Consider the following 25,372-nt stretch of genomic DNA (forward strand, 5'->3'; position numbering starts at 1 on the left):
GCAGCTCACACTGGCCACACAGGGAAGGAGAACAAGGACCAAGGTGTTCAAAGGCTCAACTTCAAGCCCTGCCACCCTGGCCACTGCTGTCCAAGCACTTCTCTGGTGTTGAGTGCTCTGGGCAGGTGCTGCAGGCACAACCCCTCATATCACTGGGACATTCACTCACGGCAAAACAGCTTCCAGAAACCAGAGAAAAAGATGCTGGAATTGGATCTTTCTCAAAACCTACTCAAAAATGGGATTTACAAGTGCAAGGACCTGCTTCAAAGCGGAAGCAACTGGTGCCCAAGTCAACAGAGAACTCAAAACCCTCCTGGTCCCAGAGTGGTGCCAGTGCAGAGAGCGGCCACAGCCTGTGCCAGGTGAGACCTGGTTTATACCTGACACGGTGGCTGGAGCACCCAGCCAGCATTTGCCATCCTGCTGCACTCTTCCTCTCCACTCGTGCCCCACCCATGGTAGGTTTGGCAGCATCGGGGAACCAGCTCTGCCTGTCTGCTGTCACTGTGTTACTCAGGGAGGAAACCTGTGTACCCCAGTGGGCAGTGGGGTACACAGCCCCTGCTCCCTGCAGCAAGCGGGGTCCCCAACAGCACAAAGACACCCAGGAGTGCCCCGACCTGAGCTGAGGGGTGTCAGCAGCCAAAACTGGCAGCTTTTGACCTCCGTGCTCACATGATGAGCAGAGCAGCTCCCAGGACACCCTGCACAAGCATCTTTCCTTTTGCACTCTGCCTGTACCCCGTGCCAATATTTCCCCAGTGGCAATTGGCACGCTGATGGAGAAGGGAGAGTTCAGCTCAGCTCTGCTCTCTAAACCCACCCAAGCAGGGGCTCAGGTGCTACAGAGCCGTCAGGAATTTGCTCTGCTCCCACTTCCCCTGTGCTCCCCCACACGGGACGAAACCCCTCGTGTGTGCCAGGCTGGGGGGGCAGGCGCAGCAACTGGGGGATGCCCAGCGGACAAAGGCTGTTCAGAGCCTCTGGAAGCACAGGGGGACCTCAGAAGCAGGAATGGAGATGGGAAAGGCGCCGCCTGGGAGGTGACAGGCAAACGCTGCCTAGGAAGTGTCGTGCCAGCCACGGGGCCCGGCTGCACGGTGCGATGAGGCCGGGCAGCCCCGCCTGCTCCGGGGGCCCTCGCAGGCACAGCCCCGGCCTCACGGGCACGCCAGGGCACGGCACGGAGCTGGGGGTGCCCTGAGGAGGAGCTCCCTTTGTGTCCGCAGCCCCGCACCGCGCCCCAGCCCCGCGCAGGCACCGCCACCTGCAGGCAGAGCCCCGGGCCGGCTCCGGCCCTGCCGGCACCGCGACCCCCGAGCCCCGGCAGGGAGCGGCTGGAGCACAGCCCCGGCAGGGACTGGGCACTGTCCCCGGCAGCGAGCCCCTGCTGCAGCGGGACCCTCCCAGCCGAGAGCAGCCGACACGAAACGCACGGAGAAAACGGCAGCGGCTTCTCCGCCCCTCTGCCCGAGCTCACACCCGGCTGCGCAGGAGGCGCGGAGAGCCCAGCAAAGCAAAACCCTGTCCACACCTCCTTGCACGGAGCAGCGCCAGCATCCCCACCCTGTTTGAGGGACGAAATGCGGCTCCGCGTTTCAAATAGCCCGCAAGGTGTTCCATGGAGGCCCAGGCTGGCCTGAGGGAGAGGAGGACTCCTGTCACCCCTCTAGGCAAGCAGCACTCGCGGTTCCATGCCCTGCTCACGCTGGCACAGCCCACGGGGGACACACAGCCCACTCACTCACTCCCAGTTTGTGCTGCTTGAACAGCGTGGCCACAAAGCTGTCCCCATACAATTCTGCCTGTGCCAAGGAGTTTTCCTGGCAACAGGCAGAGATGTGTCAGCAGGAAGAGACCCCTGCTATAACCACAGTACAGCTTCTGCAGCAGAAAATGGGCAAGATCACGTCTTTCAACAAGCTCTGCCTCCAAAAGGGAGCCCTTATATCCCAGGTGGTTCCATCTATGGGGTCTTCACCCTCCTGTGTCCTTGGAAGGAAGGAAAGCATCCCCCAGGGTAACAGGAACGAGACACAGGACACTCCACGCCGCAGAGGGGATTTTTCAGAAGCATTTATTTCCCTGCTGACACTGGGGCTGCAGAGGGCAGCTGCTCCCTGAGCTGCCCCGTGCTGCAGAAACATCACCCCCTGAATCACAACAATCCACGGACGGTCGGTGTCTGAGCGGTGAGACCTTCCAGCACCTCCCTTACACGGACCTACATCACTGGGACATTCACCTCATAGGGACACCACTCAAAAGGACTTAAAATCATTATAATAATTATCATAAAGCAACCTACAAAGTAACACTTAGAGGCATCATGCAGAAACCGGATTGCTTTAGACTATGTGGCAGCTCAGAGTTGCTGGGTTCATCGGTGGACGAGTGCTTGACTGCATTCTGCCAGTCCAACAAGGTGCCAAGTTGGGCAGCATTCCCAGACAGGACAACAGCTGTGCAGGAAACACTTCCAGGTCACAGTTTGTACATCCAGAACTACACAAGGTTATGTGCTTGTAAAAGGTGCTGGGAAGCCCTGACACTTCCCTTCTGTGACACCACCTGCTTCCTCTACCAAGGGGCAGACTTTTGAGTGCAGCAGAGTGTCTGAGCTGTGGGGTTTCTTTTTTCTCTCTCTCCTTTTTATTTTTTTTTTTTTTTGTAATAAAACCAAAATCTGCTAAAATGTTATTCTCAGCACAGGTGGACCAAAAAAAATTATTAAAAAAAAAAAAAATCACATTACACTGGTGATATAGAGATTGGCCCATAAGAAAGAAGCTCTACACTACTGCCCCATAATCAGTTTTTCTTCACCTACAGTTTCAACTTCCCAAGTGAGGTAGGGAGAAGGTGACCACAGGTAAAAGAGGTGGTGTTTCTAAAGGATTTCACGGTTTGGAAGTTATCTTAATCCTTCATGTAGTGTTCTTTGCAGGAACACTGCCTTTTCTTCACAACAACATTCAGAGTTTTGGTTTTTTGGTTGTTTTGGGTGAGGGAAAGAGGGAGAAAGAAAACAAGGATCCCAGAGATGAAATGCTGGCAGTTTTGACACATTTTGGAAGGAAAGCACAGTTATAAAAAGGAAGGAAATAATGTAGTGAATCTGAAGCTAGAAGGGAAAAATAGAGAGTGCTGACATAGTTTGCACTGTGCCCATTCCAACAGCATTGAATTACACACCCTGTTCATGTGGAAACACACTGTCACACACAGCTGTCAGGAGAGGGAGAGTGGACACTTAGAAACCTGGAATTTAATTTTGCAGAACCAGTTAATACAGAAGCCTTCCACTGGCCCTCCTAGTACTGGACAGAATGTGTTTTAAGGCATAGTTTAACATCCATTTCTTCCTAAAGCAACTTAAACAAGCCAGGATGTCAGACACAAAACACTCAACAGGTATTCTGACAGAGGTGAAAGCTGGTTTATGTACAGTGAAATACTTGCCTGCAAACAGGGGAGTCTTGAAAAAGAAAGAAAGAAAAAGAACTGCAGACCCGGATTCTAAAAAAACAAACATTACCAACACAAGGAATGTTCATTAGAGTCCAGTTCCCACTAGAGCTACTCAACGGGAGGATGTACAATATGGTTTTGCTAAACAGCACTGATTGACTGATCCCAGAGTGCCCCGGGAGGGGGAAGAACCTTGGGAGGCCAAACTCTGCAGTATCCCAGTGCAAACTGCCTCAGAGGAAAAGCCTGCAGTCAACAAGCCTTCACACCTATTGTTAGGCTCCACTAAGAGATGCAGTAGCCAGGTGTCACCTAACAACTCCAGGACACTCCTGCGAAGGTGATGGTCCTGTGTGGATTCTAATGCACATCCCCCATGAGCAGTGTCCTGCACACATTCACCTGCCAGGCCACTGGCTTTCCCTCTTCCATGGCTGGGCCAGCTCACAGCCACCAGAACCTCACATAGACAATCAGCATGATGAAGAACACGGCTACGGCCGCCAGCTTGGCGTACGTGGAGCGCATGTTCAGGTACTTGGCGTCCTGGCGGTACTTCTTGGACAAACTGGACAAGTTGTTGGCCTTGGAATCAAGAGCTGTTCAAGGGAAAGGGGAGAGGAGTTAGGATTAACTGAGCATTCCCCAAGTGTTACGTTAAGTGTACAAGTTTCTCTTGAGAGCGTGGCCTGTGCCCCCTGTGCCCTGGGCTTGTCCTGCTGGGATGAGAGCCCTCCGAGCTGGAGAGGGGCTGGTGTCCCCCCACAGCAGCAGCACCAGCACTTGCCAGCTGGTTCAGAACACAGCTGATCCAGCTGAAACACCCACTGGGCTCACTGCTTTTCTCAGCAGGGTCAAGCCTTTCCCTCAGGACTCTCTGCCCACCCAGCTGCCCCAGGAGACAGCACTGTGTGCCAAACCCTGGCCAATCCCAGTACCTGACAGGGCCTCTCCTCGCTGTAGGACCTCCTCAATGTTGGCCACCATAATCCTCTGCACATCCTGCAGCTCTGTGTTGATGGAGCCCAGGTTCCTCCTCGCCCGGCTATCAATGTAGAGCTTCTTGGTTTTCTGGATGTAGGTGTCTGGAAGGAGACAGGGCTGTCAGGGGGAGTCTCACCTAGCACAGAGCTGCCTGGCTGCAGGAGGGGAGCACTGCTGGGACAGCCAGAAGACTACATGCAAATATTCACTGGAGTGAGGCCAAAGACTAAAAGCAGGAAATCTGAATTAATGGACATGCACCACCTCCATATTCTCCTGCACAGAACACCCATGTCTCTAGTGCCAAGGAGAATTTGAGCTGTCAATTCCACAGAACAAGCTGCAGAGAATCCCATGGCTGCTGCTCCCTCCCAGCAAGAAGTTTCCTGACTAGCCACAGGGAGAGGGACCTCACCAAATTCAATGAAGGAATAGGGCCTGGAGACTGTTGGAACCTTCTTGCCATGCTGCTCATCAAACTCTGAGTGCAAGTCTTCCAGGTATGCAAAGGCCAGCTTCTTGGGGAACCCAGCTTCACACAGGACCAGGTAACACACTCCTTTCTCGATGATGTAGCTAAAAGAATGGCAGACAGAGCATTAATCAATCAATTTTGAACCTGTCCTGTCAAACACCACCCTGCACACCTCTACTCTATGAGGCAATGAGAACTGGGTACAAGAACTTCTGCTTTTCTATGTCTGGATCAAGTGTAAACCTTTCTGCAAAGCAATGGCTTATCTTTTCTTCAGCCAAAATAAATTTTCTTGTAGCTTCAGCCCCTACACCCATGCCAACAGTCCTGGGCTTTGACTTCAGCTGAACAAAAGCTGGCCTGCGAATAACATTAGCTTAACAAAATACCAGCAACAAGAGAGTTGTAATTCTGGAGTATAAAAAGAGAACACCCTGCAGTCAGGAGGAGGGAGCACAAGAAAGTTTGCCAGCAGAGTAGAGGGGAAGGTGGCCAACACATCTCTAAGTGGCAGCACAGCCAAGTACCCGAGGCCCACAATGGAAGCTGAGGCACTGAGATGAGGAGGCACACACAGGAGCTTGGCCTCAGCGTGCTGGGAAGGCACCCAGTCCCTGCCAGCTGTCCCTCCCCATTTCAGAGGGCTGGCTATGCCCTTCCTCAGCACCACCAGCCTGCTGGAAGGGTGCTGCTGTGCACAGGCATCACCACAGGGGCAGCTGGGGAGGGGCACTGCTGCTAGCTGGGTGCTGGTGACCTTACAGGCTCACCATTGGGTGGCTGTGACCGTGCCACCAGGTCTCCAAAGCACACAGTGACACTCCTGCTGCTGTGTAAAGCTGCTTGGTTTGCCTCCAGCTGAGGGCACACGGGTCCTCTTCTCACCCACCACCAACCCTGAGATTATTTAGGCTTCACTTTGTCACTCTGCTGCTCCACATTCCTATCTGAATTTTCCTCCTCACTTAGCCAATATAAAAATAAAGGCTACAATACTCCCACCAAAAGCAAGGGGGTGGAGACAGTAAACAGCCCTGTAAACACTTTTGAATGCTTATCTATATTCTTCAGGGTGGAGTGAGAATGCTACTTTTAGGTTACCTTCCTTTGACTTTCTGCATAATGCCATTAGGCATTAGTCTGGTTAGCATAAAGATTAGCAGTGTATTAAAGAAATGATCCAGTCCTGAGGGCACTGTAGTAAAATAAGCAGCTTAAAATTTTGTTAATAGACACATCAGGCTTACAAAACAACTTCACCCCACTCCCCACTGTTTTTCCAGATACCCCAGCAGGGCCATGTCCTTTAAATCCTTTAAATTAGCCATCCTCACCTTGTTCCTGGGCTCAGGAGTATCCATTCCTCCTGCCTCTAGGTGAACCCTGGCAGCCTTCAAACAACAACAGATTCACCCCAACCAGAAGAAGAAACTGCAGCTGCCATCATCCATTCCACAGCATTTCCCCATGTGCCCATGGCCTTTGGTCCTTTTTATGCTCCTCAGCTTGGACTGCATCACTTCTCTTACCCCTGGAGACCTGCTTGCCACATTGGGGTTGCTAAAGATCATCACCCAGAGCTTGATTTAGCCACTGCCATGATGAGTAAGACTTGAGCAAATCGAGAACCAGTGTCAGAAGGGAATTCTGGCAGCACTGCTGGGGCAGCACCCTCCAGGTGAGAGCACTCTGAGGAACATGTCCCTGCTCCTGCTCTGTTTATCTCTGCCTGGAGCTCCTCAGCTGCATTTCCCACTTGCTTCTTTCTCCCTGCTGTGATAATTCAGTGTGCTGGGTTAAAGTTGGTCTGTCAGCACCACAGGGAGCGAGCTCACCTGGCTCTGCCCCAGATTCAGACAATTCTGTCAACTTCAGAGCAGAGTTCCTGCCCAGCTGGGCCTCTCAGTTTCATCCTTTGTGTGCACCTCCAGCTTCAGCACAGCACCTGCCTGCATGTGCTCACTCAAGGGGGGGGACTGCCACTGTTAACTCTGCTCAGAGTGCAGCCAGCAGGTCTCCTGTAATCACACTGGGCATTTTGAGAGAGAAAAGCTTTATCCTGCTAACAGTGGCAAAGGCCAAGGGTTGCTTTGAAATGACAGGTAGGAGTCACTTCAGCCATTCATCAGGCAAAGGTCACCTGCTCACTGACAGCACAGCAGAGCTGCTGGTGCTCCTGTAGCTGCACAGCCCCAGGGCTGACACAGCTCCTGCAGCTGAAACCTCGGCACAGCGTTTGGCAGAAATCACCCAAGGGCTCACAATTTAAACTTCAAGCTTCAGGAAAGCTCAGCTCTGCTTTGAACTGATGAAGCTGAAGATGTTCAGCAGCACCTCAGCAAAACAGCTTCGCCCCACTCCCCAGCAACACCCTGGGCTGTGCTGCTGACTCCCCCCAGAGCTGAATGCTCTGTCCTGCTTTGTGCTGCCCTCAGCACTCAGAGCTCTGGTCTGGCACAAGAAGATTGGTGAGCAGCATGGCCACGGGTCAGCATTATTTCAGACTAAATCTCAAATTCCCCTGTCAACTCCCCTCCCTGCAGAGGAAAGTTTCTGACCTGAAATTGCTCTTTCCACACAGCTCCTGCTGCAATGTCCCACCTCAAAGGAGGCAGAAGCAAGTGCTCTGCAGCAGCAGCTGTCAGTGGCCAGCAAAACCCATCCAGGGACTAGCTCAGCCCAGGAGCAGGAGCACTCCTGTCCCAGCCAGGTAAGCTGGTGCTCCTTTGGGACAGCTGGCAAAGCAGGCCTGCCCAAGCCCTCCCTCCTTCTCACAGCTGCTGCCAGTGCAGCCACACTAAGAGGCTTTGATTTCCTGGGCAAGCGTTGCCACCTTGCCAGGCATCTCCCTGCTTGCATCATGGAGGTAACTCAAGAAGGGATTTACTGGCATCTGCACAGGCTCCTTCCCAAGGCTTCACTGCCAGGCAGAGCTACACCCCCATGCTGTGCCAAGGAGACGCTCAGAAACGAGGCAGATTTTAAATTCTGTGGAGATTTAACTTTAGAAAAAGCAAGAGGAAGAGCAGCACTTAACTCCAGCAGCAACACCCAAATCCAGCGGAGATAAGGGTGGCCAGGCCAGTCAGGGTTATCCTCTGACACTCTAACTCCCTATCAAAGGCAACCAGAAGCCCAGAGAAAAGATTTTTTTATAAATCTTGTCACAGTTAGCAGACAAAAGACAACCACAGGAAAAGCATGCCCCAAAACCTCACGGCTTTTGCCAGAGATTGCCCATCCAAAAAACTCCTGTTTTCATCTCTTCCCGCCTCTGAATAAAGGGTCGGGGTGGGAGATTTTGCTCCTGTTGCTGGAGCAGAGGCCCAAAGCCAACCTTGCCCTGCATTCAAAGGCCACCTCCCCCTCACAGACACACACCCAGTCCCTGGAGCCACCTGCCGCGGAGGGATCCTGCTGGGGGTGGCACCGAGGGGATCCTGGCACGGCTCTGCCTGGCACAGCTCCCCTGAGCCCTCCAACAGCCATCCCTGCCACGGCACAATGCTGATTGCCAGCAGGATCCCGACTGAGTGCTCGGGCATTGCTCTGCCAGGCACTGACATGGCACAGAAAGAGGCATTTTCCCCTCACACACAGGCTTTGCTGCCCTCCAACTCCTCTGCTCAGCCTGCTGTTAAGGAGTAAGGGTGTCTGACCTCTGCAAGATTTCCTTATTTCACAGCCATGCTCTCTTGCAGGAGTGCTGCTGGAGAATGCCAAAAGTGCTTTTTAAGTCAAGAGCTCCCAAAGAGTTAAGGAAATTCACTAAACACACCCAACAAATCCAGCAACAATAAGACTGACTTCGCCGGATGAGAGAAAGAATTCTGTCAGGTATTAAGACAACAATAATAGAAATATTCAGAGATGCTCGATGTGCTTGTAATTCATGAAAGCTGAGCTCTCACAGGGCACAGAGAGGGCACTCCTGGGCAGCAGGAGGGCACTGTACACGGCTGTACAAGGACAGATCTCTTTAAGGGCCGCCCAGAAGATGCAGGGAGGGCACAACAGAGAGAAAGGCAGGGAGGGAACAGACCCTGCGCTGTCAGAACCACGAACCGGGATGAGAACCCAGCGCCAGACACCTGTGCCAAGCAGTGCCAGCTCTCACTCTCTCCCCGGGCAGCAGGGCTGGCAGCAGCCCCGTTCCCAACAACCCAGGCCGGCTCCAGGCGGGTTCCCGGGAGCCGCGATCCCGCAGCGCTGCCGGTACTCACTGGAAAGCCATGGCTCCCGCCTCCAGCGTGCAGCGCGTCGGGGACTGCTCGTTCAGCTTGCGGAAGAGCTGCTTGGCCTGGCTCTGGTACTGCTGCAGGTCGCGGCCTGACTGAGGAGGCAGGAGGGAGGGAGGAGAGCGGCTGCACGGCCGGTACCGGACACACCGGGGAGCTCGGGGCTACCGGCACCGGCCCCACGGCTCTGCCCGCCCCACCCGCCACCACCGCTGCCGGAGCCGCGCCGCTGTGAGAAGGGACCGCGCGGCTCCCGGTGGGTCGCCCCCCGCCCGCTCCTCACGGATACACCGGGCCCTCCCCGGCCGCGCCCCGCCGGCCGCACCTGCTCGTCCTCTTGCATGGAGGCGGCGAGGGGGAGCCCGTCCGCCACGCGGGCGATCATCGTGAGCAGCACCATGGTTGGTCGCGCCCGCCCTGCCTGCCTGCCTGCCTGCCTGCCACGGAGCCGCCCGGAAACTGCCACCGCCGCTTCCGGTGCGCGGCCGCCGCGCCGCCGGCACTTCCGCCCCACCGTGGGTAGGGCGGCCGCGCCGCGCGCGCATGCGCCAACGTGAGGCCACGCCCCCCCGGTGTAGCCACGCCCCCTAGGAGCAGACGCAGCCCCTCCGCACGGCCGCGCCCATCACGCTCCGTGTGACCACGCCCCCTCGGCAGCGCCGCCCCGTTCCAGCCGCGCCGAGTAAGCCCCGCCCATCTCCCCTGCCGGCCCCGCCCCCGGGCCCGCCCCGTGACGCGCCCCCCGCGGGCGGGGCGGGGCGGCGGCGGCCCGGCGCGGTGGGCGCGCGCCAGGGCGGCGGGCACAGCCATGGCGGCGGCGGCCGAGCGGAGCCGCCTCAGCTTCCCCGGCGGCACCGGGGCCCTGGGGCGGCCCGTGCCTATGAACCTCTTCGCCACCTGGGAGATCGACGGCTCCAGCCCCAGCTGCGTGCCCAGGTAACGGGCGGGCGAGGGCGCGGACCGCACCCCCTTTCCTCCGCGGCTGCCTCCTGGAGCCCCGTTCCCATCACCTGTGCGAGCCTCCCGCAGCCGCAGGGCCCTTCCCGCCCTCGCCGCTCCCGCAGTGACGGGCACGGCTCCTCCCGTGCCTTTGGGCTGGGTGGCGGTGCGGGGCTCCGGCGGAGGGCGGGGGGTGCTGCCGCGTGTCCGGTGTGCGGGGTCACCTTCGCCGTGCGTGTCCCGCAGCCCCCGGCAAGGGATGGGGCTCGCCCGTACCGCGGTGCCGCCGCCTTTCCCGGGCAGTGCCCGCAGGGCTGGGCTCGGGCGCGCATCCCTTTCTCGGGGTGGCTCTGCGCCCTGTGCCCGTGTCCCCCCGTTCCCCTGCTGGGTGTACGCACGCGGCCGTGCTCCCTGCCCGCATGGCAGGCATTCCTCTCAGTTTTTAGAAATTTTGCGCTCTTCAAGCCTAGCTCAGAACAGAATGCCTCTGCGCATTTAAACGTGCCGGAGACAAATCTTTGAAGCGCTCCTCTTTATCTTTGTTTGTTTGTTTTGTTTTAAACGAGGACGTAGCGAGCGGGCAGAAAGGAAACAGAGTCATCAGGCTGGCCTGGCAGGAACGTGAAGCTCTGCGAGCTTTACAAACCCCCCAAATCCCTCTGTCTGCTGCGCCATCCACACGGCAGGCTGGACTCGGTGGCCATGCCCCTGTATTGCAGGGACGAGTAACTATCACAAACACTGTCGTGGTGTGACACCGTGGGCAGGAGCAGAGAGGGGTAGAAGCACACCCGAGTCCTGCTATCGCAGCTAATCTGGGTTTATAGCAGTTTATCTGTGCTAGCAACTCCTCAAGCAGCAACTTTCTCAGCTTGTGTCGCCTTCAGCCTTTCCTTTCTGCAATGGGAGATCTTGGAAAGGCTCTGGCACCCGGGGGAATGTGCCCCTGTTCGAGGAGTCCCTTTGCTGTGGAAGTTGTCGCTTGGATGGGAATAGCTGGAGGAGCAGTCGGCGCTTTTTCATTTTGCACTAGACAAGAAAGTGTCCCTGCTGCTGGCAGGGGGCTGGACTGAAATGATCTTTAAAAGGTCCCTTCCCACCCAAAGCATTCTGTGGTTCCAGTGCGATTGGCGCTGTCCCTGCTGTGCGGAGGACACAGTAGCACTGCTCTGGAAACAGTTCTCTCCACTGCACCCTTTGCTACAGTAAGGCAGCTGGGTTTCCATCCCATCCAGCCTTGTACCAGCGGCTGTTGAACAAATAGAAGCCCAAACGTCCGGCACTGTCAAGGACTTTTCATTCTGCATTATCATTTATGCTGATACTTGCAGATCTGCAAACGAGCTCACAACATAGCCTGCTTGTTTGCAAATCTGTGGATGACCAGAAAATGCAGTGTAAGGACGCTGACCCTGCCTTGGTGGGGAGCACAAGGCTGGCTCCTGGGTGCTGGAATTATGGTGGGCAGCAGATGGTTGAGGTGCCTGCAGGAATGTGGGGAATGCAAAGCACATGTGGATATCTGGGCATGTGGGGCAGAACTGGGGTTTGAGGGGGAAAGTCTGGAATTGCTGTGAAGCAGGGGATGACGAAAGTGCTCGGATTGCCTGCCCTGAGGAATTGATGGAAGAATTGGGGCATTTGGGACCTTGTAGGACCAAAGCTTTTGGTAGAGGGAGTTTGGTGTGGCGGTGGCTCCCTCTGCTCTGGCCCTGCTGTTGCCATTACCTTTGCTTGCTCTTCCTGGGTGCCCTTTTTCCCTCAGCCAGGGGGATGAGCTCCGTCCTGCTGCTGCCAGCCCTGTGAACCTGCGTTTCCCCAGATGTGGAGTTTCCTGCTGGACACGGAGTGGGCAGCCCAGGGGCTGGGCACAGGCTGCAGCTGTGGGTGCCGGGTGGGTTTGTTAAGCCCAGGTGAGGTTTCAGGTTCTGTGGGGGTGTCGGTCCTGTGGCACAGTGAGGTGTGTGCTGGGCAAACACCAAGTTCTGCAGCAGTCAGAGCTGCTGTTTCTGACCATCGATCATCATTTCATTACAGGCTTTGCAACAGACCCTTCTGTCAGAGAAAGCAGGAGCTTGAAAACCTTTAAGTTATGCCTTTGCCTTTTAAATTCACATGGTGATGATTTTTACTATGGCACAATGACATTTAAGATTCTTTTATCTTAAAGCAAGAGATATTTAGAATGAAGTGCTCTGCGTGGGAAACCATATCCCAAGTGAGCTTGTTGTCCCAGCAAATGCCTGTTGGGACGTGAGGGGCGGATGTGGAGGGCCTTGCTGTGTGGTCACACACTGTGGAGCTGCCTTGGCCTCTGCTGAGATTTCCACCCGTTCCCTTCTGGGTCTCTGCTGGCAGGACAGGCTTTCCACGCTGAGAAGAGATTTGAGCTTGGCACAGAGTCAGAGGATTCACGGAGAGGAGCGCGTGCCTGGGGAGGGAATGTGGCTTCCTTCCTTTTCCTTTTGGCTCAATAAATCTTAGCCCATTTCCAAGGTGTTTCTGCTACTGTGGCCTGGGGCTGGGTGGAAGCAGTGCCTGCAGTGGTCCTGCCCTGCTCTAGGTTGTGTGTGGGGTGCTTGTGTGGGTGTGTTTGTGCTTGTGCTTCTACACACACTGGTGGGTGATTTACTGAGAGTCCACTCGGCTTGGGTGGGGTGTCAGCAGAATCTGGAAGGCTGCCTTGGTGCATCCATGGAGTTTCCTTGTGTGAGAAGGCTGTGTCTAAACTTAAGGAGGAATGGTAGGGAAGAGTCATGGTGGTGTCCTGCAGTTGTGTGCTTGGTGTGAAACACGAGGTGAGGTGGTGTTTTGCGTTTGTTCTGGCTTCTCTCACTCCTCTGCCATCTACAGAAGTGATTTTATGATTTATTCTTCAGCACACGGAGCTCCTGGGAGGCTTGACCATAGCATTTCTGAAATGCAGCAACTTTCTTTTAGTCATCCCAGAAATGTGACTCAAAATGTCTCACTATCTGGGCGTATCCACTGCATACCAGAAGGGAGAGATGCCTACCTTCTCCTGCTGGTTCTTTCTTCTGTGCACTGAAAGACTTTCCTTTGAGGAAGGTTATATTACATAAAGTTCTTCTACCACCTGTAATCACTGAGGGTGATCTTGCTGCATGGCAGCAAGAGAATCAACACCTTTTCCTCTTATTGAAAGAGTAGAAATAAGAATTGTTCTGTGGATTTTGGTGTTGGTTTCTTTACCTTCCAATCTTTTGACCAGTCTGTGGGTGTGAATGGCAGGATGCAGTACTGTCCCATGAGGAGATGGCACCATGTGGAGGCTGTCCAGAGGAGGAGAGGTCTTGGTGGAAAGGTTTGTTGGAAGGGTCTGCTGAAGCAAGGGAAGGCAGCAATAGCCGCTATTCCCATTTGGAGCGGGTTTTGTTTCAGGCTACTGCCTGAGCTGTCACAAACAGGTGGAAGTTGCTGCTAAGCTTTGACCTGTGGATTGAGAGCCAGCTGGATGTGGAGCAGTGTGCCCCAGTGTCCCTGGGGGCTGCAGGAAGAAGTCTGTGGAGCAGAGCAGTGCAAAGGCAGTGCCAGAGGGCTGAGGCTGTCCCTGGGCACTGCCTGAGCGTTCCCCCTGTTGGCTCACTCTGTAGCTCGCCTGCTGGGTGAGGAAATGCAGAGGGGCTCACACACATGCCCTGGGCCCACGGGAGGCTGGGGACGTGGGGCTGTGGCTGCTCAGGGCTGTGGCATGGCCCTGCAGCACTGGGACATGCACAGCAGCCCTGGTACGGACATCCCCCGGGGCCGTGGAAAGGGCTGGGGTGAGATTTCGGATTCAGCAGCTGAGTGATCCCAGCAGTGTGCTCCAGCCCCAGGCTGTGTGCTCCTCTCTCTCTGCCAGCTCCCATCTCCCCCCACTGCTCTGTCTGGCTGCCTCCTGTGGGCTGATGAGTGGCAGAGGGCTCTGTGAGCGTGGAAGGGTGGCAGCACTGCAGATGTGTGACAGGAGGGACACAGTGAGCACTGCTGGGGCATGCAGCCACTCCAGCAGTCTGCAGGTTTGCACCTATAGCTGCTGATTCCCTCTGCTAGCAGAGTGATGAGGGGCTTGTGGCCTGTGTGAAGTGCACAGCTGGCTCTCCCTGTGAGGATATGCCACAGATTCACTCGGGAGTGGAACACTTTGCCCTTTGGTGTGAAGGATGCATGCCTGCGCTGGGAATGGGAGCTTCTCCTGGCCAGTTGAGAGCATGTTCTGACCTGGCTTGAGCAATGCCAACCGTGCATCATGCCATCAGAGAAAGGTGAACAACTTGCTAGAGTAATAATTATGATCAGGTGATGCTGTCTAATTAAAAACACTGATTAATTCAGGTAGGGAGAGATCTAATGTAAGTGTATCTTAACCTTCTATTCTGTTGGTATGTTAACATTTAGGAGAGAACTCTTCCTGGTTAGGATAACTGCTGGCACATTCATTGGGAGCTGACAATAGATTTTCAGTGCATTTGGAGCTAGGAAAATGTCTAATTACTCAGATGACTAGGTACATTTCAGAAGTGCTTATTTGGAGGCTTTGTTTTGACTTTGTTTGAATAGCATGAAATGCCTAACATTTTCCCTCGAAAGGAAATGGAATACAAATGAGGGCACAGGACAGCCTTTAAAAATATCACTGAGATGATGCTGAATGTGTGAGATGCATGAGGAAAAACATCCACGACTGAGCAATGGAGATAAACTGCTGGGAGGAAAATACAGTGGGCAGAACCAACCCTTGTTCCTGGAGCCAAAACAACCTATTTCTCCTCCTTAGTCTTTGGGGAAGAGATCAAACCTGAGGGATCCCTAAGTGTTCCCCATGTAAATCCTATCCCTTTGCATGATCCTGCTGAATGTAACTTGGGTGCTTGTCTTGTTCAGTGGAAGTGTTCTGTCTAGAGCCCGAGTGGTTTATTGGAGTCAGAGTTCCGGTGAGACCTATTTTGAGTCTTTTTTTAAGGTGAAGCTTGTGCATTTTAAGAACAGCTCTGAAACAGATCTTAAAACCTTAGAGCTGCCAGCCAAAGTCTCTGGATGGGATTTTTCATGGTTTTCACCTGGATGCTTTGTGCATGCCCAGTGCAGAATGCTGGGAAGGAATGGGCTGCTCTTTTGAAAGGCCTCTTTCCTCGCCTTCCACCAAGTGAGGGTGCCCAAAGCATCTTCCCCTCGTGTCCCCTGGCAGGTCTGGTCTGTGCTCCTGCAGCCCTGCTTGGCAGGAGGTGCCCCTGCAGCTGCTTGTCCAGGAAATAAAAGCTCTTGTCAAATGGAGCTGTTGATGCTCCACCTTTCATCAGCTCTGAGCGGGCGGACAATCTCTGTGGCAAGCTTGTGGCTGTATCAAATTAGCTATGAAATGATTTGCATAATAGATTAATCAACCAGCAACCAAACATCCCTCTTTTCTGCCAAGAAAAGAAAAGCAACAACTCAGCTGTTACAAGAGGCCATTATGTTCCTTGCAACCCTTAATCTTTCTCTTTTCCAAGAGCGCTCCGTGTTTTGGCCTCGCGCAGGAAGCTGGCCTGCTCGCTGCCTTCATTTGCGTCACATCTTGGCAGCTCTTCCCAATTCTTTGGGGCCAAATTGTGCCACCGTTATGGTGACCTTCTAGGGAGGGTATTTCCTATGGAATTGGTGGCTGGCTGCCAGGCAGCTCTGTGTTGCCAGGTCCTCTGTTAGCTTTGCCTTTCCATTGAAATTCCTCCGGGCCCCTTGAGCTCCTTCAGAATTGACCCGTTTCCTTGGGAAGTCGGGGAGCAAGTCACCTCAGCACATAACTGTGAGTGGGCAGGAACTGGTCACTGTGCTTCGTTTCTCCTGTGCTTCTACCTCCATATCAGCCAGCAGTACGGGTTTCCTAAGCTGTACAGTCTCCTCCTGCTGCTCCAGATGTGACATCTGTGTGTCCTTGCCTGGCTGAAGGATGCCCAGTCAGTGCTGGGGGAGTTTTCAGTCCGAATGGATCCCAACGTGCAGATGATAAGAGGCTTAACTGGCTAATTGAATGTGATAGCGTGAAGCTTCTCTCATGGTGAGGTTTAATTGGATTATGATACTGTACAGTGATGTGGAGCCTTGCAGGGCATGCAGCCAGCTTCACTAGGAGAGAGTGGATCCTTGCTAATCACTCATTTGTTTAAAATAATGAGTTGCCTGGAGAGCTCTGATGGGCGTGCTCTGCTTGCTGCGGCCCGTATCCCTGGAGAAGGGATCCCTAAAAATCCAGGGGCTACCACACACGTAGGCCCTGTCCTTGGGGGCCAGGATCTCCAGGTGAGGCTCCTTTTGGAGCTCCTTTTGTTGGGAAAGCAGACGTGTGGGCTCTGTTTGTGTGCTGGAGTCTGGAACACGTTCCCTCCTCGGGACCCAGCTCAGCCTCTCTGTGCCTGTGTCGTTGTCACAAGCTGTGCCTTTCTTTTGAGGTGGCCTCCTTGTTCCTTCTCGCCTAGCAGCTGCCAGTTTGCAGCCAGGCTGCCTTCCAGCACACTTGCTTGCAGGGCAATAACTATTTTAGATCAGCAGCTCAAATGCTTCCCCTGCCCCAGTGGGAAAGCAGTCTAATTTGTAAGGTACGCAGCAAAAGTAGAACTGGGAGCAGCTTTTGTATGCTGTGGATTTTGTTTGGTTGGAGGTGCATAAAGCAAAGCTGGGGTCTGCGGGCCAGCCAGTGTTGAGGGGCTCACCTGGCTCGGGGTATTTGTGGCAGCACCGGTGTTTTGGGCGCTTTATGGAAGTCACCGACTGAGCTGCTGTTCCTGGGAGTTGTTGCACTGAAAGTAACAATGTTTGGTTTACTGATGTTTCAAAAGGATTTCAAACGTGCGTGATTGCTCAGATCTGATTTCAGAAGAGTTGTCAAGGAAAATAGCATTTGTTCTCCTGTAAGCAGATGGATTAGCATAAAATATCAGCTTTGATGTCGTGTGAAGTGTGCTCCTCATCCATAGCCTTTGTACTGCTTTGGAGAGTTAACTGTTTGGCTCCTCGGTGTTGGGATGGGCTGGGAGATGCCCCAAGGATGCTGTGTCTTGTTCGGGCACCTGGGCGCTGCAGGCTTTTGATTAACTTGTCCTGCTTCTTGCTGTGGCTCATGCAGACAGTCAGATAAATGTGATCACTTTGCTGTTTCTGGGAAATGGCAGCTTAGCCGCTTTCCCCCCAGTGCTCTAAAGTGTGGGACCTCCCTCCCCAAGCTTTGGTTTGGTGTCATGATAAACCCGCTCCCCTCCCCTGCTTGTTTGCTTTTTTGGCAGTCAGGTGCTCTGGAGCCTGGAGGAGGAAAGTGAAGGGCAATAGCCAAGGGGGAATGCTGGTGTTTAACCAAAACCTACATAGCTGGCAAGTCCTTCTGGACCTCAGGGAGGTAGTTGGTTTTGTTCTGAAAAGGAAAAAAGGGAACAAATCTGGTGATCTAGGGTGACCTCTTTTTTAAATTGTTTTTTTAAAGCATGTGTTGCTGGGGAGAAGTGGAGGTTTGAAGGTGGGAGGCTGTGAAGGAGCAGGGCATGAAGGGTATGCCTGTGCGTGCAGGGTGAAACATGCTCACTGCTCAACAAAGCGCTTTATTTTGCTGTTTAAAATCTTCTGAAAAAGACAGTATGTGCTTTCATCGGATCCCTTTGCTCTGCTGAGCTCAATTGTTCAAAATCTTTTCCTGCTCTTTTTGTTTTTCTGCAAAGCCATTGCTGTGCAAGGGCTTGGAGGTGCTCCTCATTGCTGCTAAGTAAATATCATGTGCAGGAGAGGGATTGCTAAAGGCATCTTTACCTCTGCAGGGAGACACGTGGCAGGCTGTAAATGGAGACATGGGGAAACCATGGAGCTCATAACGTGGCTCTGGCCCGTGTTTCAGGGGTTTCTGGTGCAGGGCTCTCATTGATGGCCAGAACGAGCTGCAGCTTGCACATGTCTGGTACGTGTTTCCCAACAGGCTGCAGGCCAGATCTAGATATAGAGCAGAGAATAACCCCCATGGGGAGATTCTCAGGAAGCCTTATCTATATATAGTCCCTATAAGTCTGTCTCCCCTTTCTGCTGGCAGCACAGCCTGCCCAGGAGCGTGGCTAATGCAGACACACCCCAGCTCCCGAGAGCCGGGCGGGACCCACGGGTTAGGGGCTGCGTGTCCTGGGTGGCACCGGGAATGCTCTGTGACAGCCCCAGCTGTGCTGTCCCTGCTGGGCTGGCAGGCTGCTGGCACGCTCCTGTGGCCAGCCAGGCTTGTCCTGAGTGGCAGCACGAAGGGCAGAGGGAACAGCTGGGGCAGGGGCTGATGGTGCTGTGCCTTTCAGCACGCTGCTCTGCTGGGCGCTCTCATTAAAGCAATGAGCTCGGAGCTTGGCACTGACTTGTCATGAAAGAGCTTGTGCAGGGTTCCCGTGCCAGTACAGTTCCCTTTGTTGCAGCTGCTTAGCAGGATGTTCTGTCAGAGGGACCTGCACGGACATTCTGCTGCTTTGGGAATGGGAAGCAATGTGCAGTGCTCAGCCCACCTGCAAAAAAACTCAAACAAACAAAAAAACCATGAGCAGGTGTCTTAGATCAGAAGTGGGAACACACAGTGAGGTGGACAAGGTGTCCTTTCACACAGCAGTGTGGTCTCCTTTTCATTTCTGTATGCTTTCACCATTAGGATGTCTGAGGCCGTTTGCAGCCTTCCTTTCCATTTAGTCCATGACTTTTTCCAGCTGCTGCACCACTGTATTTCCCAGCTGTCCTGGCAGCTGCTGAGTGCCAGCCATGGAGGAGCACAGCCTTCTTTCTACTGCAGAGAGTTTGCTGCCTGCTTAGCTGTTCTGCAGCATGTCCTGGAATCACAGAGTCTGGAGAGCTTTGTACCAGCTTGAAATGTCAGCAGACAGCTCACAAGGTTCTGTTGGACCAGCTGGGGATGTGGCTTTCTCTTTGGACGCATTTGGCTTTGGGATTGTGGGCCTAGGTCTTCAGAAGGCAACACCATTTTCTACACTGGAGACATGGATTTGTTTCTCTTTTAGGGAGCTGGTCTGATGGTGTAGCTCCTATGAAAGTCATAGGGTTGCTGGAGGACATCTCCTCACACGATTTTACAAATATAGCGGGATCGTTTGAGGTCACTCAGTCTTGAGTTTCTTCAGGGATTGCACACTTCAGCTGGAGGCTGTGCCAGAGCTCAATTTGATTACCTCTGGAGAGGCTCTGCTGGAAATGGGTGTCTAATCTCAGTGCAGTCCTGCAAACTTCCCAGATCCTGTGTGTGCAGCGTTCACTTCAGCTTGCTGCGCGTGTCCTGATTTCAGTGCTGCCTCAGCCGTGTGGCTGTGGTGGTGTGTAACAGGGACAGGTCCTTGCTGTTCTCAGCAGAGCTGTTGTGGTTCCTGTTTCCCAGCATCAGGGCTGGCTTCCTTCTGTTCCATTCTGTGCAGTGTGTGTTTGGGGGTGTAAGACACAAGCATTTACCTCTTCTGCCAGGTACAGCAAGGCTCCAGCAGCTTGCTCCCCGAGGAGCTCTCTCAGGTGTGTGCAGAGCTGTTGTGCTGTCCTGACACCATCCAGGGAAAGGTTAAGGTGGCTTTTAGCTGCTCCAGCAGCTTGCTCCATGAGCAGCTCTCTCAGGTGTGTGCAGAGCTGTTGTGCTGTCCTGACACCATCCAGGGAAAGGTTAGAGATGGCTTTTAGCTGCTCCTCCAAAGCTGGTGTGCCTGGTGGCCTTTTGTAAACTACCCACTTGGGCTGCTGCTGGCCAGCACCTCCTGCCTTGTGCCTGTGCAAGCATTTGAGAGTTCACATGGTGACGGGATCATCAGGGTGGAGGCTCACTGGGAGCAGAGGTGGGCTGTGCTCAGTTGGATCAGTTCTCTGCTGCGCCTTGCGTGATGGACCAAGTGGTTGTGCAGGGAGAGTCTGCAGGTGAGCATGGAGCGGGTAACTCCCTTAACCCAGCCCTGCACCACCTTTCAAATTCGGTGGCGTTTCTCTTGGGGCCAAGGAAATGACTTTGGATGACTGTGGGAGGAGAAGGCCAGCCCCGTGTTTAGAGGCTCTGTGCTGTAAACCCTGGGTGGTCCAGAGGCTCGTGTGTGTTCTGCAGCTCGGGGCTGCTGCTGTCAGAGCTCAGAGCGGGTCAGGCTCAGGAGATGTGTGACCGTGTTCACAGGGGCTCTTGGGTGAGGGAAGAGATGAGGATCTGACTCCGTGTTTCAGAAGGCTTGATTGATTATTTTATGATATATATTACATTAAAACTATACTAAAAGAATAGAAGAAAGGATTTCATCAGAAGGCTAGCTAAGAATAGAATAGGAAAGAATGATAACAAAGGCTTGTGGCTCAGTTCTCTGTCTGAGCCAGCTGACTGTGATTGGCCATTAATTACAAACAGCCACGTGAGACCAATCACAGATTCACCTGTTGCATTCCACAGCAGCAGATAATCAATGTTTACATTTTGTTCCTGAGGCCTCCCAGCTTCTCAGGAGGAAAAAATCCTAAGGAAGGATTTTTCATAAAAGGTGTCTGTGACTGGGATGGTTACAGTGGAGGTGGCCTTTCCCTGGCTTTGGCTCTGCCTGGGAAGAAGGCTTTGGGAGCTGGGCTCTTTGCAGCGAGATTGTCAAATAGACACTTGCTAACTCGAGTGTCTGACAGTGTAACCAAAGCTACTGGAGATTGCTGGGGATGTAACTGAATCTTTCACACCGATTCTTATGCAAATTTAAACATGTGCTCCGGGCTTCTAATGGGACACCTACAAACACAGCCGGCTCCATTCAGAAATCAGCATCTGTGGAGTGGATCCTTAATTCCTCGTGGCTTTATAGTCAGGCTCACAGAGCTGCATCTGTGCTGGTTTCTCAGTGCTGTCCTTCCCCTGAACACGTGAAGTTTCCCTGTAGATTGTGCCCAAGGCACCTGTGGTGGTGGTTTGGTGTGTTTGTTGTTGACACTGCCCATTGCCACACTGCTGTGGCTCAGGAGCAAATGAGCCTGAACGTTTCAATGCTCTTTTCCTCGCTGATGTGTTGGGGCTCATTAGAGGTAAATTAAACGACCTTGAGGTCTGCAGAAAATAATTTGATGTACTTAACACTGTGTGCAAATCATCTTAAGTTTCTATGCAGTAAATCTATCATCTTAAGTTTCCAGTAAATCTATAACTGTGAATTGATAAGCCCATTAAAAAAGTATTACTTATTGGGGAAGAAAAAGTGTTATTTATTGTCTGCAAGCTCCTGGTGGAGTTTCAAATTCAGGCTTGTTTTTTTTTTTCATGCATGTGCCACGTGGTAATGGAGCAGTTGGTCAAAACCATGTGGACTTCATTTCTTTAAAGTACAAACAGCCTAGAAATGTTTGTTTATGTACAAAATAATCTGCCAGCGACTGTAAGCATTTCCATGTTTCTGCAAGAAATGAAGGTAATTATATAATCAGCAAAGATTCATATGGCTTAACTTGTCTTCCATCTGGCATTAGTTAAATTGATGTTTTCATCTGCATGACCTTTCAGGGTGGGGAGAAATTATGAAAATTGAAAACATGGCTGAAAAAGACCTTCCTTGCGCATTTAGCCCATGTAAAGGCTGGAACAGCTCCCTGACAGCTGCTGAGGGGAGCAACTCTTTCTTTCCCCTCTGCCATGGTCCATGTTACTGGGTTGGTGTTTCATGAGCTTTGAAGTGGGTGGTTTTACTTGACTTGAGGAGCTGCCTGTCCTGTATGCAGTGCATGAAAGCATGGGCAGGCTAACTAGATTAACTACAGCAGGAAGAGCTTCCTTCTTAAAAGAAAGCTATTGTTAGAGCATCACTTATCATAAATCTATAGCACTTCTAATCCTGCCCTCCTCCTCCCGTTTCCGCTCTTCCCTCTGCCTGCTGCTTCACAGTTTGCAGGGTTTGCTCGGAGTTTCTTGGGGCTGTCCTGCAGCCTTTCCCCTGGGATCTCTTCCTCTCACGTGGGCAGTTTCCAGCATCAAAGGGATCCCTCCAAAAGGACCCCTTTAATGAAAATATATCTGCGTGCTTTCTCGGTGGGTGGAAAGATGATATGCTGCTCTCCTGATCAAGTTGCACCCACTGCCTCAAAATGAAGGATTTGCAAGGAAAGCTGAGAACTGCAAGAACTGGATCATATATATTTCATGTTGCTAGTGGATTGTTAGGGGCTGAACTCCCTTTTATTTGCTCTTCTACCTCTTCCCTATGCTGTGCCTGAGAGTGTGCCAGAATTCAAGGTGCTCCCATTTCTTTCAGGCAGGGGGGATCAGTGTCTTCTTTCTGCCATGATTCTGCTTTGTTTTGCTTAATAGACCTGAAGGCCATTAGTGCAGACTTTGTCCTTGCTTCACAAATAGACTTTGGGTGTCTCCAGGTGCTTGGATAAGCTTTGCCTGTTCGTGTTCAGTCCCGGTGAGGATTTGAGACAGCCACTGGCAGATTCCAAAGCAGATCAGAGGATTTTTCCCTCCCAACACGTAGCATTCAGCAGCTCAAGGGTAAAGCTGCTCGCTAAGACAAAACTTGGGTGGCTCCTTACCCTTGGCCCAGGGGGATGTGCCTGAGGATCAGAAGCCTGGATAGTGCTAGTTCAAGCAAACACATGGAGCTTTTTCCAGGGAGAGAAGGGGTTTCAGAGCTGGATTTTCTCAGTTCAGCCTTCAGTCAGCATGCTCCTGTTTTTCTGACACCTAAATGGCAAGTCCTGCTGGGTGTCTTTAAAAAAAAAACCATTTCTAATAAGCTTTTATTGTTCATTCAATTGTTTCCTTGTTCCAGGATCATAACCTAAATGTCCAAGTTTGTGTTCCTGCTGCACCTGCATTCAAGGCCAGCTTTGTGCTGCTGGCCCCTGGCTGTGCATGTGTGGAGAGCAAAGCTCAGCTCCCCTCACAGTGCTGATGCACTTGGACCATGCATCTGCCTTGTCTGGGTTTGCATTGGTTTGCTTGGCACCATTTCTCTCCTGCGGGTTCTTGTAGCTTCATTTTTGGTGTCACACAGCCCTTGGGATCCAGGGGATCTCTGCATTAAGAAAACAGCTGCACCCAGGTGCTGGAGTACAGGATCTGCTCTGGAGCTGGGTTCTGGGTAGGTTTAGCCCGACCCCACCAATGTCCCAACCCCTGCCTCCAGTGTTCTGTGCCATTTCCTTCTGCCCTGGCCTCTCTCAGCATTGCCTCTGGCCCCTGCTGTGGCTCTCAGTCCCAAGAGCAATGCAGAAGGGACAATAAAATGTCTTGGTGAGCATCAGTGAAGCTGTGCTGTTCTTCACAAGCCTTCTGGGGAGGCCTGGAACAGTGCCTTGGGTTTTGTGTACTCCTGTCTTGTGTACACGGCTCTTGTCAGGAGAGCGGGCAGGATTCCTGCTTTGCCCTGGGCAGGTGCCTGTGTGAGGCTGCCACCACAGTGAGCTCTCAGAGGAGCCTCTGGGCCCGTGGGTTTGCACACCTCTGAGGTTATTTCCCTGTGCTGTGCTTTGCGTCCACCAGGTTGCTGTGTTTCTCTCTAGCGGTGGTCAGATTTGCTGATGGTTCATATTTTAGCTGGGCAAAATGCCCCTTGTTGGGATTCTGGTATGTCTGTGTGCAGAAAAAAAAATGTTGAGTGGGCTGGGAATAGCTTCCAGCAAAGTTGTATCAGCTTCTTGGAGCTCTTTTGTTTGCTAGGAATTCCTTTCTCTTCTCTCCCCCTTGGCATGGCCCTGACAGCCCACCTCTATTCTTCAAGGGCTTGCTGAGGTAGAATTCACAATTGAGTGATTGAAGTGAAATATGCACAGCTGCAAATCCATTTTAAAAATGATGCTTCATCGTTCAAGCATCTCTCTGACCAGGCTGGCAGCTTCAGTGGCCATCAGAGCGCAGTAACAAAAAGGATTTTGTTGAAAACACTTGACACTGATTTTTACCAAGCTCTGAGAATGTGTTCATCACTTGCTACTTTTGAGTGCAGATAGGAAGTATCTGGAGCAGGGGAGATCCGTGCTGGGGAAATACGTTCGATGTGTCCCTGTGAAAAGGGGACGTAGCTGAGTTTTCCTTTGCTCTCCCCACACTGGATTGTGGAAATCATATGACAGCTGGAGTATAATAAAAGACAAAAGTTAGAAAAATGCTGCAGCTTTCCTCTGCTATCCCGTTGAATGGAGAATTTTTGCAGCTCTCTTGCCCTCTTTGGGTCCATCAGATGCTTTTGTGATTCCTTGCTTTTCCTGGGGTGGGACTGCAGGCACACAGTATCCTGTTACAGTCACAGTGGCCCAGGGCTGCCAGGATTTCTGTGGGGCTGCCTGAATCTCAAAGATCCAACATCTGTTTATCAATAAGGTGAAAGGATTTATCAGTGTCTAGGTACTTAAATCACTTTGGTGGCAGACTTCAGTGTAGTTTAATGTAAACAATTCTCTAGTATCTGGAAATTCAACATTTTGTCCTGTCTCCCACAGTTCCTGACTCTTGAACAGTGAATTGAGGCTGCTCTAGCTTTTGTTTCTCTGTTCTCTGTCCTTTGCCAGCAGACTGCTGCTGCTCCTGCTGAGTCTCCTGGGCCTATCTTGGTTCCAAAATTATCACCACATTTTCCAAGCTCTTGCATGAGTAACTTTGGGCTTTTCTCCTGCGAGTGAATTCACTCTCCATCAGCTCTCCAAGAGGACCTGCTCTGGGTGGAAGCTGATCTGTGTTTGAGGTGGTACATCTGCAAACAGAGGACCAGTCATGGGGAGCCACCTGTGTCTGCAGTGTTCTTCTGATTCGGGTGTGGAAACAGAGAATGGCTTGGCAACTTGTAACTGGATGGACGTTTATGTGTGATTACTTAACAAGTGATACACTTAACACACCATGTCTTAGTGGAAGGTCACTACCACTGCTTCAGTTCCAGTGTTTCCCTTAAGCCAGTATCAAGGTGCTTGCTGTGAGCAGATCTCTGCTTCACAGGGATGGAAATGAAGTACCTGGAAGTGTAGAAGATCTACACTGGTGCTCTAGAGAGGCTGGGCTCACCAGGATTGTGCTAGAAATATATAATGCACAGAAATACGTTTCTGCTGTACAATTAGCCATAGATGCCGATGCAAAGGTTGATATGCTTGGTATTACCTGTAGTCACTGGTGAAAATCAGATGTTGAGTGGTGCTCTGAGTGATGAGGACAGCATAAAATCAAGGCTAAATCCCACCCTGATGTTGTGGTACTCGGCCTTGTCTCACGCCCACTGATGATCCTCAGCTGTTTCTGTGATGGAAATGCTCTCTGACAGGCTGGCTAAGTGTG

General features: G+C 52.5%; 2 protein-coding genes and 1 long non-coding RNA gene across 9 annotated transcripts in view; 2 read left to right on the forward strand and 1 right to left on the reverse strand.

Annotated features, from left to right (window-relative positions):
* Window positions 1-2,064: 2,064 nt before the first annotated feature.
* Window positions 2,065-9,623, reverse strand: SEC22B (SEC22 homolog B, vesicle trafficking protein). Its single transcript, XM_063165303.1, has 5 exons — window positions 9,497-9,623; window positions 9,157-9,266; window positions 4,874-5,034; window positions 4,413-4,559; window positions 2,065-4,073 (listed from the first exon to the last, which is right to left on the reverse strand). Exons 1-5 carry the CDS (start codon window positions 9,569-9,571, stop codon window positions 3,919-3,921), a joined length of 648 nt encoding a protein of 215 aa, XP_063021373.1. The 5' UTR covers window positions 9,572-9,623; the 3' UTR covers window positions 2,065-3,918.
* Window positions 9,624-9,979: 356 nt separating this feature from the next.
* Window positions 9,980-25,372, forward strand: part of PACS2 (phosphofurin acidic cluster sorting protein 2) — a 79,314-nt gene continuing 63,921 nt past the window's right edge. For 5 of the 7 annotated variants that reach the window (XM_063165304.1, XM_063165305.1, XM_063165306.1 and 2 more), the window contains exon 1: window positions 9,989-10,107. In XM_063165304.1, coding sequence (XP_063021374.1) covers window positions 10,052-10,107 — 56 coding nt within the window. In that variant the 5' untranslated portion in view covers window positions 9,989-10,051. Of the gene's footprint in view, window positions 10,108-25,372 lie in introns of all 7 variants that reach the window. The other 2 variants (XM_063165308.1, XM_063165309.1) reach the window with 1 other exon arrangement.
* LOC134422878 (uncharacterized) lies at window positions 10,902-12,605 on the forward strand. Its single transcript, XR_010028955.1, has 2 exons — window positions 10,902-12,023; window positions 12,148-12,605. It is a non-coding gene; the product is annotated as an uncharacterized LOC134422878 (long non-coding RNA).

This window comes from Melospiza melodia, chromosome 11, assembly GCF_035770615.1.
Source record: "Melospiza melodia melodia isolate bMelMel2 chromosome 11, bMelMel2.pri, whole genome shotgun sequence".
Classification (NCBI taxonomy): domain Eukaryota; kingdom Metazoa; phylum Chordata; class Aves; order Passeriformes; family Passerellidae; genus Melospiza; species Melospiza melodia.

What these genes read in the sequence shown, in the direction of transcription:
- SEC22B (XM_063165303.1), bottom strand. Translation starts at nt 9,571, where the DNA reads ATGGTGCTGCTCACGATGATCGCCCGCGTGGCGGACGGGCTCCCCCTC. An exon ending in CTATTCCTTCATTGAATTTG is followed by an intron (nt 4,560 to 4,873) that starts GTGAGGTCCCTC and finishes GTCTCCTTCCAG; the next exon opens with ACACCTACATCCAGAAAACC. An exon ending in GCGAGGAGAGGCCCTGTCAG is followed by an intron (nt 4,074 to 4,412) that starts GTACTGGGATTG and finishes TCCCTTGAACAG; the next exon opens with CTCTTGATTCCAAGGCCAAC.